Source organism: Neofelis nebulosa, chromosome X (assembly GCF_028018385.1).
Source record: "Neofelis nebulosa isolate mNeoNeb1 chromosome X, mNeoNeb1.pri, whole genome shotgun sequence".
Taxonomy (NCBI): Eukaryota; Metazoa; Chordata; class Mammalia; order Carnivora; family Felidae; genus Neofelis; species Neofelis nebulosa.
The window spans coordinates 127,525,390-127,540,270 of NC_080800.1; the positions used below are offsets into that span (position 1 = coordinate 127,525,390).

General features: G+C 45.7%; 1 protein-coding gene across 2 annotated transcripts in view; it reads right to left on the bottom strand.

Moving 5' to 3' along the window:
• GAB3 (GRB2 associated binding protein 3) overlaps window positions 1-10,094 on the bottom strand; it is an 80,693-nt gene extending 70,599 nt beyond the window's left edge. The window contains exon 1 of one of the 2 annotated variants that reach the window (XM_058714483.1): window positions 9,639-10,094. In XM_058714483.1, coding sequence (XP_058570466.1) covers window positions 9,639-9,710 — 72 coding nt within the window. In that variant the 5' untranslated portion in view covers window positions 9,711-10,094. The remainder of the gene's footprint in view (window positions 1-9,638) is intronic. The other variant, XM_058714484.1, reaches the window with a different exon arrangement.
• Window positions 10,095-14,881: the final 4,787 nt, after the last annotated feature.

A 14,881-nucleotide genomic window follows, 5' to 3' on the forward strand; every position in this document is an offset into this window, starting at 1 on the left:
AAACAACATGGGTGTTTCCATGAAAAATTAGAAATAGAGCCCCCCTCCACACACACACACACACAAAACTACCACACAATCCAGCAACTCTACATGTGGGTATTTATCTGAAAAAAATGAAAACAGCAATTTGAAAAGATATATGAACCTGTGTGTTCATTGCAGCACTATGGAAACCTTAGAGTCCGTTGGTAAACAAATGGATGCAGCCCTAAAAAAAGATGACATCTTGCTATTTGCAACAACATGGAAGGACCAATTATGCTAAGTGAAACAGGTCAACAGAGAAAGACGAATACTCTATGATTCCACTTATACGTGGAATCTATAAACTAAAAGAAATAAGTAAACACACAAAAAAGCAGAGACTGAACCATAAATACAGAGCACAAACTGCTGGTTGCCAGAGAGGAGGGGATGGGCGGGAAGGGCCAAACGGGGGAAAGGGAGTGGGAGATCCAGGCTTCTAGTTCCGAAGCGAGGAAGTCAGGGACTAAAAGGCACAGCCTAGGGAAGACAGACAGTGGTACTGTGACAGCACTGTATGGCGACACATGGTAGCTGTGCTTGTGAGCACAGCGTAATGTATACACTTGTGGAGTCACTGTTGTACGCCTGAAATTAATGTAACATTTGCCAACTACAGTTCAACAACAACAACAGCAAAGAAAATAAGAAAGGTCTCAAATCCAACCTGAGGTTCTGCCTCAAGCGCGTTTCAGAAAGAGAGCTGGCTGTCGTGTGGCCACTGCTGAGGGAAAGAAGGCAAACACAAAAGAGCACACACTCCGTGGTTCCTTTTCTATGAAATGCTCACAAAGGCACATCTGTAGAGACAGATTGCAGATCTCTCACCGCCTGGGGCTGGAGATGGGAGTGAGGATTGACTGCAAACAGGTCCAGGAAATTCTCTGAGGGGATAGAAATTGTTCAGAGCTGGACTGGTTGCACAGTGGTTGCACAACGACACATTTACTAGAATTCATCCAGCCGCACACTTACAATGGGTGAATCCTATAGTGTGTGTGCGTGTGTGTGTGTGTGTGTGTGTACACCTCAATAAAGCTGCCTTTAAAAACCAGTGGAATGTGTGGCACTAAGGAAAGTGGGCCAGGCAAGACAGACTAGAATACTGCATCGAGCTAAACGCATTGACACGGGTGGGCTTACCAGAGCTTCTAGATCTAATGTGAGCGTTCTAATGGTCTGCCTGACTGAAACAGGGAGTAAATGGAGCCTACGATGGAATTGCCATGGTAGAGGTTCCTTTCTGTTATGTAAAAGGCACAGGGAGCAGGGAAGATGTAGTGGGGGCCCACACGTGGCGTCTTCTCTCAGCCATCTCCCATGTGTCTAGAAAGCATATTGTAGGAAAGTTGGGTGACCGATGGCGTCCTGACCCAGCTCAACCTCAGAGTGGGTGAGCTCACGGCTGTTTCTCCAGTTCCTCAATATGTAATCGGAACACACCTCCCTGACGGCTGATCAAACCCCCGCGGCAGCCTTCGGGTTGCGGAGCAAGGCCTCCCGTAGGAGGAAGGGCAAGGCCCACCGGCACCCGCCACACTCACACCACCACGGTCATTCAGGAGGAAGGCTGCGTGCTCAGAGGAACTGCAGACATGAGCCACCAACACACACTTCAAAGACACAGGGAGGTGACCCCTAGCACACCGCAGCTGACACGTGTCCCGCCTACCTCAGAATGAGCTATCGCACACCTACCCTACTGTCGGTGCCGATTCCAGCTGCCCTTGTACACACGTGCCCGCTGTACCCACCCTTGTACACACGTTCCCACTGCACCTGCCCCTGTACACGCATGCCTGCTGCAGCTGCCCTTGTACACATGTGCCCGCTGCTGCTGCCCCTGTACACACCTGCCCATTGCAGCTGTCCTTGTACACATGTTCCCACTGCAGCTGTCCTTGTACACGGTCTCCTCTCTCGGTCAAGTCGGCACGGCCCTGGTGTCTGGTATCCGGCTACTGCTCCGGCAAATGCTTTCGTCCCTACGCCAGCTCGCAGGGATCGGCACACACAGCTCATCTTTATCATGATGCCTCAAAGCTATGAGAAGTCTGCTACTCTCTGCCATAATCTGGTTCGTGGAGACTGTGACTTCCCTGAGGTCTCACAGATCATCACACTAGTGACATGTCCTAATATCTACCACATTAATGACATCACGCTGATCAGAGCTGCTGAGCGCACGGTAGAGACCACCTTTGCTTATGGATACCATGCATCCCAGATAATCTGAAGTTAATGCTGATGGTGTGGCACCTGCTTGGGATCCTCTCTCCCTCTCTCTCTCCCCTCCTCCACTCGCTCGCTTTCTCCCTCTCTCTCAAAATAAATAAAAAATGAACTTAAAAAAAGTTTAAAAGAGAGAAACTGAGAGGGAGGCAAACCATAAGACACTCTTAAATACAGAGAACAAACAGGGTTGCTGGAGGGGGAGGTGGGTGGGGGGGATGGGCTAACTGGGTGATGGACATTAGGAGGGCACCTGTTGGGATGAGCACTGGGTGTTGTATGTAAGTGATGAATCACTGGGTTCTACTCCTGAAACCAATACTACACTATGTGTTTACGAAGTTGAATTTAAATTAAAAAAATCAATCAATAAATAAATCACTGAATTAAATAGAAGAAACATCCTATAAAAAAGTGAGATGCATAACAACCATAGCACAAAGAATATAAAGTCAGAATGGGAAATATACTGTTATAAAGTCCTTACACTATTCATGAAATGGTATATTATTATTTAAATGAAGACTCCAATTAGTTAAGGATGTATATTTTACACCTTAGGACAACTAGTAAAAATTAAAAACTTATCACTGTCAAGTTAATCATTGAGATAAAAGTGAAAAATAAAAAGGGCTTAATTAACCCAAGAGAAGGTACAAACAAAAGACAAAAGAAACAAAGAATAGAACAAATGGAAAACAGCTAGTAAGATGGCAGATTTTATTCCTACAAGTTCTATGATCACATTTTATGTGAATAAACTAAATATACCGATTAAAATGAAGAGGGTACTATCGTATAAAGAAAGCAAGATCCAGCTATATGCTGTGTAAAAGGAACTCATGTTAAATATAAAGAGACAAGGGCACCCGGCTGGCTTAGTCAGTAGAGCATGCAATCTTGGTCTTGGGGTCATGAGTTCAAGCCCCACGTTGGATACAAAGATTACCTAAAAATAAGTAAGTGAATAAATAAGTAAAAGGAAGAAGATATAATATGCAAGCACATATCAAAATAAAGCAGGGGTACTTACATTTATATGAGAAAAAGTAGACTTCAAGAAAAGAAAGAAAAAGTATACTTTGGAAGAAGAAATGGCATCTAAGATAAAGAAAAACATTAAATAATGACAAACGGGTCTATTGTCCAAGAAAACATAATAATTCTAAATGTATTCAACTAACAACATAGCATCAAAATACATGAAGCTGGGGCGCCTGGGTGGCTCAGTCGGTTAAACGCCCGACTCTTGGTTTCAGCTCAGGTCATGATCTCCCAGTTCGTGGGGTCAAGCCCTGCGTCAGTTAACAGCATGGAGCCTGCTTGGGATTCTCTCTCCCTGTCTCTCTGCCTGTCTCCCACTCATTCTCTCTCTCTCTCTCTCTCTCTCTCTCGCTCTCGCTCTCGCTCTCTCTCTCAAAAATAAATAAAGTATTTTTTTTTGAGGGGAGGAGGCACAAGTGATCAAGGGGAGGGGTAGAGACAGAGAATCCCATGAAGGGCAGAGAAAGAGAGAGAGAGAGAGAAGCAGGGCTCACCCGAAGCGGGGCTCACCCAAAGCAGGGCTCGAGCTCACCTGAAGTGGGGCTCAGGTCACCCGCTGTGGGACTTGAACTCACAAACCATGATATCATGACTTGAGCCGAAGTCAGATGCTGAACAACTAAGCTACCCAGGCACCCCAAAGTTTTTTTTTTAATTTTTAAAAATGTTATTTTAGAGAGAGAATGGTTGAGCAGGGGAGAGAGAGACAGAGAGAGAGAGAGAATGAGAATCCCAAGCAGGCTCCACACTCAGCATGGAGCCCAACGCAGGGCTCTATCCCATGACCCTGGGATCATGACCTGAGCGGAAATTAAGAGTCAGAAGCTCAGCTGATTGAGTCACCCAGGCGTCCCGAATAAACACACTTGAAAAACCCAAAATACATGAAGCAAGAGCAAACAGAAGTGGAAGGAGAAATGGGCAAATCCATAATTACAGATAGAAACTTTCACACTCCTCTCTCAGTACTTGACAGTGAAAGTAAGTAGAAAAGCGGGAAGGGGGCGCCTGGGTGGCGCAGTCGGTTAAGCGTCCGACTTCAGCCAGGTCACGATCTCGCGGTCCGTGAGTTCGAGCCCCGCGTCGGGCTCTGGGCTGATGGCTCGGAGCCTGGAGCCTGTTTCCGATTCTGTGTCTCCCTCTCTCTCTGCCCCTCCCCCGTTCATGCTCTGTCTCTCTCTGTCCCAAAAATAAATAAAAAATAAAAAAAATAAAAAAAAAAGAAAAGCGGGAAGGATAGAGAAGAACTGAACAATATCCACCAACCTGACCTAATGAGCATTTAGAGAACACTCTGCCCAACAAGAGAACATGTGCTTTCTCCAAGTGCATGTGCAATACTCACCAAATAAAACTGTATTGTGGGCCATGATGTAAACAACAAATTTGAAAGACTAGAACTCATACGGAGTTTGTTCTTAGGTCATGATGGAATTTACTAGAAATTAATAACAGAAAGATACATAGAAAATCCTCCAATATTTGGAAATTAAACAAAGACTTCTAAACAACCCTTGGGTCAAGAGTTTTAAATAATATGTTTAAATAAATGAAAATGCAACATATCAAATTCTGTGAAATGCACCTGAAGCAGTGCTTAGAAGGAAATATATTAAACTCTTATATTAGAAAATAAGAAAGATCTCAAATTAGTAATTTAAGCTTCCACCTTAAGAAAATAGAAAAAAAGGGAGCGCTTGGGTGGCTCAGTCTATTGAGCATCTGACTTTTGATTTTGATCAGGTCATGATCCCAGGGTGGTGGGATTGGGCCCCATGTTGGCCTCAGTGCTGAGCATGAAGCCTACTTAAGATTCATTCTCTCTCTCTCTCTCCCCCCCTCTGTCCCTCTCCCCAGCTCAGCCTCTCTCTCTCTCTCATAAAAAATAAAAAAAAAATGAAACAAAGAAACAAAATTGAAAACAAAAATAAAACAAAGAAACAAAACATAAGCGTCCCACAAAGTAAAGTCCAAGCTCAGATGGTTTCACTGGTGAGTTTTACCAAAAAAATTAAGGAAAAAGGAATAGCAATACTATACAATATCTTTCAGAAAATTAGAAGTGTGGGGGTGGGGAACACTTCCCAAATCATTTTCTGAAGCCAGAATTGCTCTAATATCAAAGCCAGACAAAGACAACACAAAAAAGGAAACTTGCAGAACAATACCTCTCATGGACAAAGACACAAATCTCCTCAGCAAAATAGAAGCAAATTAAATCCAGCAATATATGAAGAGAATAATGTATTCCAACCAAGTGAAGTTTATCCCAGGAGTTCCAGGCTGGCTCAACATGCAAAAATCAATCATCAGAATAACTCACCCTAGTAACAGACAAAAAAAGAAAAGTATATTATTGTTTTTGTAGATGCAGAAAAGGGATTTAACAAAATCCAATTCGTAAAAAAAAAGTCTCAGCAAACTGGCAACACAAGGGAACTTCCCAACTTGGTCAGAGGCTTCTTGTAGTTGCCTACAGCTACCGTACTTGAAAGGTGAAGAAGACCAAGGGCTTTTCCCCCAGGATCAGGAAAAAGTCAAGGATGTCTGCTCTCATCATCTCTATGCAACACTGACAGTGCCACAGGTACTAACTGCAAACAAGACTACTGGAACTAAATAGGTGAGTTTAGCAAGGTCGATATGCAGAAATCAATTGACAAACTAATTCTGAAATGGATACGGAAAGGCAAAGGACCTAGAACAGCCAAATCAACTGTGACAAGAAAGAGTTGGAGAGCTAAAACTTCCTGATTTCAAAAATTATTATAAAACTACTGTCATCAAAATGGCATAGTATTCGCGCAAAGATGAAGAAACAAATCAATGTAACAGACTGGAGAACACAGAAATAGACCTACATAAACACAACTAATTGATTTTTCACAAAGTTGTGAAAAACTGTAGTTTATAAACTATAAAATTGTGTAACTTTCAGGAAAAAAAAAAAAACAGAACATTTTCAGGACCCAGGGCTAGCTGAAGAGTTGTTAGACACTAAAAGCACAATCCTTAACAGAAAAACCGATAAATGGAATGTGATCAAAAGTTTAAAATCCTTGTTCCACAAATATACTACAGAGAGAATGAGAAGACTAACTATAGATGGATAGAAAACATATGCAAATTATAGATCTCACAAAGACCTTGCATCCAGGGGTACTTGGGTTTTAGCACAGTTTACAAAACTAAATGTGATCACACAAGGGAAGTCCTCAGCTGAACGCATGCTACATACAAGCCATTCAATAAATGTGAATTATTATAATTCATTATCATTGTCATTACAACATTCTTTAAACTTGAGAATATACGGGGCACCTGGGTGGCTCAGTGGGTTAAGCATCCGAGTCTTGATTTGGGGTCAGGTCCTGATCTTATGGTTTGAGTTCCAGCCCCGCGTCCGGCTCTGTACTAACAGTGTGGAGCCTGCTTGGGATTCTCTCTCTCCCCCCTCCCTCTGTCCCTTACCTGCTTGTAGTGTCTCTCTCTCAAAATAAGTAAATAAACATTAAATTTAAAAAATAAAATAAAATTGAGAATATAAATTTCCATCAAAAGAAAAGCTGTTAAACTATGTTATATCTATTACGAGAAATATTATGGAGTGGTTTAAAGGATGAAGTAAATTTATATGTACTAATCTGGAAAGATGTCCAGAACTGTGAAAACAGTAAATTGCAGGTTAATTTGTATAGTATGATCTCATTTGTGCAAAAATAAAATGATACGTTCTGAAAAAAATGTTTATGGAATGATATTCACTGAACTGCTAACAATTGTTATCCCTACGGAGGGGAGCAGAATGAGGAGGGGTTCAGAGAGAGGTGGTCTTTCACTTTTTATTCTATTTATTCCTAGATTGTTTGAATTTTTACAAGAATATATTCCTATATTTTTGTAAGAAAAAAACATGAAAGAAGAGTCAATTATCTTTTAAAAGATCAGTGATAAAGGGGCGCCTGGGTGGCTCAGTCAGTTGGGCAGCCGACTTTGGCTCAGGTCATGATCTCGCAGTCTGTGAGTTCTATCCCCGTGTCGGGCTGTGTGCTGACAGCTCAGAGCCTGGAGCCTGCTTCAGATTCTGTGTCTCCCTCTCTCTGACCCTCCCCTGTTCATGCTCTGTCTCTCCCGGTCTCAAAAATAAATAAACGTTAAAAAAAATTAAAAAAAAAAGATCAGTGATAAAAATAGACTCAACTTGCATGTGTAATTTAACAAACATTAACGGAGTGTTACGCATTGGCCTTAGCGGGGCAAAGAACTGAGTCACTGCCCTGGCTGTGCCACTAAACCGTGTTACAAATGTTAGAGTGCGTACTTGTCAGAAACAGGGATCAGTCTTTTTTCTCTCTCTAGCCCTGCGACACGGGTCTTGATTCCAAGTTGGCGCTCGAGCGAGGTAAAGAATCACTATTCCTGACAAAATGGGAATTAAAGCTGGCCGGGAAGAATAGCTCCGTATGGCCCCGTGGAGTTGACACATGATCGCCATCTAGTGGCAACAAAGGATTCTTGCGGAAGCTAGGGATCAGCAGACATGGACTTTGAGGCGGCCTTTCAACAAAACAGCAGTCTATCTAAAAGAGAATGAGCCTCCGAAAAACTTCAGAAGCATCAGGTAAGGTTAGGGTTTATGTCGTGGAGTGTTGGGAAGATGACCTCTAGGTACTCTTGTGTCTTAGGTCTCCTGCTTCAGCGTCCCATCATCAGATGCCCCGCACACCTATAAACTGTGCAAAGTCCACGCTGGCCACACGTTGGTTACAGCCAAAAAGAATGAGCCAAGTTCGGTATGAGGTATATACACCCACGCTTTTCCGAAATTGATGAAACACTAATAACCTTTTGTAAGCCGGTCTGGTCAGGACACGCTGTAAAACAAGACTAGAAAAAAATCTTACACAAAGTTTGCCTTCGAGGTGTACTATCTTTGTGAATCATCACAAACCATCATGAGAGCGAGAGCTGCTCTGAAAATATCTAGTGAGCCTTTCAAATGTCACACGCCCGTGTGTCACACGCCAAAGGCTCTCAAGAAAAGGCACCTGTAGTTGGGTTTGTAAGTACGACTTTCTGACAAACCATCACCTGCCCATCCGCAGCTCAGGGAGTAGGTTTTCATGTCTCCTTCGAGTGCTAATGAGTTTTCAAAGTAGGTTCACTGTTAGGGAAACAGGTGAATGACTTGCAATCTGAGAAACAGTGGAGCCTGTGTTTATTGAATAGGGGACCGAAAAAGAATAATGAAAGGGCACCCTGGAAGTTAACCTGAAAATTCTGGGTATGTATAGATGCCTGATACCTATATGCTTAGTAACACCCCTTGTAAAATGTTGCTCCTTAGAAGGGCACCTAGGTGGCTCTGGTGGTAGGGCATGTGACTCTTGAACGTGGCATTGTAAGTTTGAGCCTAAGGTTGGGGGCACAGATTACTTTAGAAAAATCTTGACAAAATTACAAAGATATGAAACAAATGCGTAAATCTTAAAAACAATTTTTTAAACGTTGCTCTGCAGAACCAATAACAAATACTTTCACAAGACCGGTAAGAGTCCCCCTGTCTAGTTCAGTGTCAATGGGGAAAGTCGCCCGAAATAACTTTATGTTCAGATAAATGTCCTATCACCCACTGTGGAAGTATTCACGCATGATTAAATTATTTTATAATCCGTCGTCCTCCGGTGGCACACGGTAGGCGCCTCGTAAACGTGGGAAGAAAACCAAAGGTGACATGTGTGGCGGAGCCGGGGATGGCGGTGCGGGACCGCGTCATTTGGGGTGGGCCACCGCGTCCCTCCCACCGAGCTGGGCAGCGGCGGGGAAGCTGGGAGTGGCGGACGTGGTGCACCGGGAGGCCCCGATGGCTCGGGACGCGCAACCCCGCGGGCCGAGCCGCCGCTTCCTACCGGCCGAAGTAGGCGCGCCCGCCGTCAGGTCTCCGGGCCCAAAGTTTCCAGGACCTTGTCCCCGGGGCGCTGACGGAGCCCGTAACCTTTGGGCGGTGGGCGGCACGTGTCGCTGCCGACGCGACGGATAGGAAGGGGCGCCGTCCCTACCGCCCCGCGTTTTACACATCAGCCCAAGTCCGGGTTCCTGCCGCTCCTCGGAAAGCGCAGTGTCAGCGTAGAGAGCCGGGAGGTGACCCCGAGACACCCAGGAGCGCCACCGCGGAAGGCTCCAGAAGCGGGGCGTCCGCCGACGGCCCCGCGACAGCGCGCCCCGGAAGGCGCGCGGGGAGACCGCGGGGCCGCGTCCCGGCCTCCCCGCTCCCGGTCCCGCGGGTCCCCGGGCTCGACGTGCGAGCCGGCCCGGCCCGGGGGCCCCCCACTCACGTAGCGCTGCAGCTTCCTCTCGGGGGGCGACTTGACGAGCCAGCCCGTGCACACGGCGTCACCCGCGCTCATCGTGGCCGCCGCTGCCGCTTCCTCCAGCTGGGTCGCCGCGGCAGGAGGAAGTCGGGCCGGGGATGCCTGCAGGGCGGGCCCAGCGTCCCCGCCCGCCCCGGCGCCGCCCCGAGCCCCCGCCGCGACCCCCGCCCCCGGGGCGGGGGGAGGGGACGGCGCCACCGCCCGCGGCCCTGACGGCGCGACGGGCGGCCGACCGGGTCAGGGGTGGGGGGAGCCCCCTTGGAGCGAGCGCGCGGCCTCCCCCGGCCCCCACACCGGGGCGATGGCAGCCAGCGGCCCGGGCCCCGCACCTGCGGGGGTGGGGGGTGGGGAGCCGGCTCAGGGAGGAAGGAAAGCCGGGGCTCCCCACCCCTCCCCTCGACCTCCCCGCTGCCCTCGATCCGGCGCCGAGTCCAGGCTCTCGTGCGCCCCTCCCCCAAACATCATTGTATTCCGGCGAGGAGCTATTCACACGCCCTTCGGCAATAACGACAATGAACTAACATTGATTGAGAACCGCTGCACCGCCGGTAACTCTGCGGAGCTCTCGGCACGCACGACCTCAAGGCATGAGCACCAGCACCGGGACAAATGGGCCTGCCTCAGTGGTGCTTGCGACTAAAATGGGAAACAGGACAAAGCCCACGCAACTAAGGATCACCAGATAAGGTTCAGGACCGACGCACTTTGCCAACACAGACGCACCCACTCTTCGGCCTGCTACCTTACATGGGACACTTCCAGAGAGTAATGAGTCTCACATGGACGCGTTCATTTGTGCTTCTATTACCACTCAGGGATTCATGGAGGAAACAATGTGCTATGCGTGTTTCAAGCGAAACCTGGCTTAATTTAGGGGTGTACGTGCTTACAAACTCATTGGAAGTGTGGGAGCACGAGCGACCAGAGGCTACAAGGTCACCCACACACTATCACTTGTGCAAAACTGGACTCCAGCTACTGTTGGAACTCCCAGCTCTCAGAGCCCACTTAGCCCTCCCCTCCAGCGCAATCCCTGGAGTCCCTCCTGCTTTCCAAATTTCACACTCCTGTGTCATATTAAGCCAAACCCAACTGACATCCAGAAATCCAGATTCACAAAATAAACCTACTAAAACAACAAACTTGCTTCCACCAAAATAATGATGCTACCCTTCTACAAACTGAAAACCACTCCGTAAAACAGGACACCAAAAGTTCCACTGCTCGTTGTAGCCATCTCTAGGGTACAGCCATTCCTCTGCTAGCTCAGGCATTGCCCGACCTCGATGTCTTACAACCTGAAGAAAAACATTATAAGGCTAAGCTCTATCAGTCTTTCTTTCACATGCATAAAATATAGAAAGAAGATTCAAAAAGCTGCTATACACACACGCGCGCACACACAGTATAATCCTTATTTCTGTAACTGGTCTTGATGCCATAATTGATCTTTATACCTTACTTCTTCCACTATCCTCTCTGTCCTCCCTTTGTTCTCCAGGCAAGGACTCAGCTGCTCAGAATTCTTTACCTTGTGAGTGACCCAAACCTTTATCCCACTGAGTCTGAGTCCTCAGCCGTCCTCTCTAGAGAGGCTATAGTAGGACCCACCCCAGAGAACCCGTTGCATAGCCCACGCATAGTCCTTCCCGATCGCGTTAACAGCAACGCTTTCCACTTCATAACCAACAGTATCAACCCTCCAAGCTGGCTCAGTAGACCCACAGTTTGCCGATTGGCTCAGTAGCATAAAGAGCCCTAAATGGCCAGATGGTGACCTCAACTTGCAATTCAGTAGAACCAATCTGATGGCCCTAGTGCAAACATCCTTTCCTTGGGAACCAGTAGAGTTCAAAGCTGTGGGGATGTGAAGAAACCCCTGGAGAGATTAGGGGTGATAGTGAGAGAAGTCACCCCCACTTCCACCTCTTGATTCCTGAACCCAGACATTGTGGCTATGGAAACACAGCACCATAGACTGGACACCAGTTCAAAGTATATCCCTCATCCTGTAAGACACAACCTCCACCTGTCACCAGGTGGCCGGCTGATCTCCCCAGGGAATGCTACCTTATTGGGGGCTGTCCCGACTGTGGAAAGGTTGAGTACATGGCAGTGGCAGTGGCTGTGACCGTATCAAATGATGCCAGTCCCTGGGAGCCTCACCATCATTGCTGATTCCCTTAACCTTGCTCCCAACATGGGGCTTGAACTCATGACCCTGCGTTCTACCAACTGAGCCAGTCAGGAACCCTGGGTGTGGAACAATTAAGTGTATTATATGATTATATGTTGCCTACAGAATTCAAAGAGCCCCACCAAACGCTGTGTCTCCTTTTGAGGTAGCACGAGGTGTGGCAACTTGTTGAACACCCAGTGTGGTCCGGACCATCTCAAAATGTTACTGGGGGTCAGGCTTTTGAGTTTTCGTGGGGTTTATCTCCCGTCCTCGAGCATATGTGTGTCAACAACCTCTTGATCACTAGGTCCAGTAAGCATAATGTCTTCATTACAATGGACCAGCATGATGTTCACCATGATTGTTGCAATAACCAAATTCCATTCACTCTAGATGATGACAGAGAGCCAGAGGATACGTGTAGCCTTGAAGTAAGGCACTAAAGCTGTTCTTCTGTTCCTGCCAGATGAAGGCCAGCTGATTCTGATAGTCTCTGCTGACTGCAATAGAGATAAGAACGTTTGTGGGACAAATAGCCACTTACCAGGTACCAGGGACAGTGTTGATTTGCTCTAGAAAAACATCTTCTGGAATAGCAGCTTCAATTCAAGTCACAACCTGACTAACTTCACAATTACCCGCTACTCATCTCCAGGCTACCCCTGTAGATTCAATAAGGCTGTGATGTGGACAATCATTCCTGCACTGCTCTCCCTTCCAGATGGATCAAAAATTGTTTCTGCATGGCTACTCATCCTAAGTTTCTAGGGAGAAATGACCTGTTTGTACTACAACTTTTATTTTCCTTTCATTAAGTCCCTTCCTAGCTTCTTTGCCCTCCAGCCTGGGGAGAGGAAATCCATTTGAATAACAAGTGGTTTTTAACACCTGGATTCCCTATTTGGCTTCCCCATTTATTATCATTTTAAAATAGGTTTGGTTTGGCAGTTCATTAAAATCTGTAAATCTTATAACTAGAAGGATTTGTGAATATAAGTGTCCACTATCAGGAGTTTCTATTTCGATTATGTGACGATGAGCAGATACTCATGAATCTAACTCATTCTCTGTGAAAAGAGAAAATTTGAAAAGAAAATGCCTCTCCAATTTCTGGCTCAGGGACAGCCATGGGGGGATGACGGTACCTGCATGTGAAAGGCCAACAATGAGGGAAGAGGCTCTGGGCATTCCTATATCCCCACATCCCACCTACCCCTTGCTCAAATCATCTACGTAGCACAGGAACTAAAGGCTTGGAGTGCCATGGTACAATTTAAGGTGCAGAAGCTCCCCTTTTTCCTATATGGACATCTATGAAGTGCTTCTCTGAAAGTGAAGGCAATGTCATTTCCACCTGACATATGAAATTTGACTTTAATATTACCAATGAGAGTTTCTTTCATGTCTTATGGAAAAACTCCTGATGTCATATCCATTATTGTCATATTCAAAATAGTATGAAATTATTATCACAAGTCCAAATCAAACACTTCTCAACTCATTCTTTGAGGACAGTGTTACTCTGATACCAAAACCAGGAAAAAAAAGTAAAATGAAAAAGTAAAAGAAAACTACAGATGAATATGCCTTATGAATACAGACATCAAAATCCTTAGCACAGTACTAGCAAGTAGAATTCACAAATACATAAAAAGGATTATACACCATGACTAAGTGGGGTTTACCCTGGAGATGCAAGGCTCATTCAATATATGAATGTCAATCAGGGATGCCTGGCTGCCTCAGTCGGTGGACCATGTGACTCTTGATCTCAGCATCATGAGTTCCAGCTCCACATTGGGGGCAGAGTTTATTTTAAAAAAACAAAAAAGATGGGTCACCTCGGTGGCTCAGTCAGTTTAGCGTCTGACCCTTGGTTTTTGCTCAGGTAATGATCTCACGGTTTGTGAGTTCGAGCCCCACATCGGGCTCTGCGCTGACATTGCAGAGCCTGCTTGGGATTCTTTCTCTCCCTCTCTCTCTGCCCCTCCCCTGCTTATTCTCTCTGTATCTCTCAAAGTAAATAAATAAACTTAAAAAATTAAAAAGAAAAAAAAAGAAATCAATGCAGTCCACCATGTTAACAAGCCAAAGAAGAAAAGTCACATGCTTACAGCAACTGATGCAGAACAAGCATTTGACAAAACCCAACACCAATTCGTGACAAACACTGTCATCAAAATAGGAATAGGAGAAGGGCTTCTGCAACTTGTTGAAGGACGTCCATAGAAGATGTACGACTAACATGCTTAATGGTTAAAAACCAGACACTTTTGGGCCACCCAGGTGACTCAGTCGGTTAAGCATCTGACTTTGGCTCAGGTAATGATCTCACAGTTCGTGGGTTCGAGCCCCACGTTGTGCTCTGACAGCTTGGAGCCTGGAGTCTGCTTCAGATTCTGTGTCTCCCTCTCTCTCTGCCCCTCCCCTGCTCTCTCTCTCTCTCTCAAAAATAAATAAACATTAAAAAAATTAGAAACCAGACACTTTTCCCTGAAGATTGGGAACAAGGCAAGAATATCTGTTCTCATTATTCTTATTCAACATAGAATTAAAATTTCTAGAAACAAGGTGCACAGATTGAGAAGGAAGAAATAAAACTGTCTCAATTTGCAGATGATAGAATTATTTTCATAGAAAATCCCAAGGAATCTACAGAAAAAACTCCCATAACTACTAAGTGAGCTTTACAAGGTTTCAGGATATAAGATCAACACACAAATCTCTTTACACAATTTTGAGGCTTATTAGATAGTAGCTGCAGTAATCAAGGCTGTGTGGTATTGGTAGAGGAATAGACACATAGATCAGTGGAATGAGATAGTGAACCCAGAAACACACCCACAGAAATTCCCCCAGCTGGGTTTTCACAAAGGTGCAAAAGAAATTCAATGGAGGAAGGACGGTCTTTTCAACAAATGGCGCTGGAGAAGCTGGTCATCCAAAGGCAAAAAAAGAACTTCACCCAAAACCTCACACCTTATAAAAAAAATTAACTCAAAATGAATCACATATTTATATGTAACAT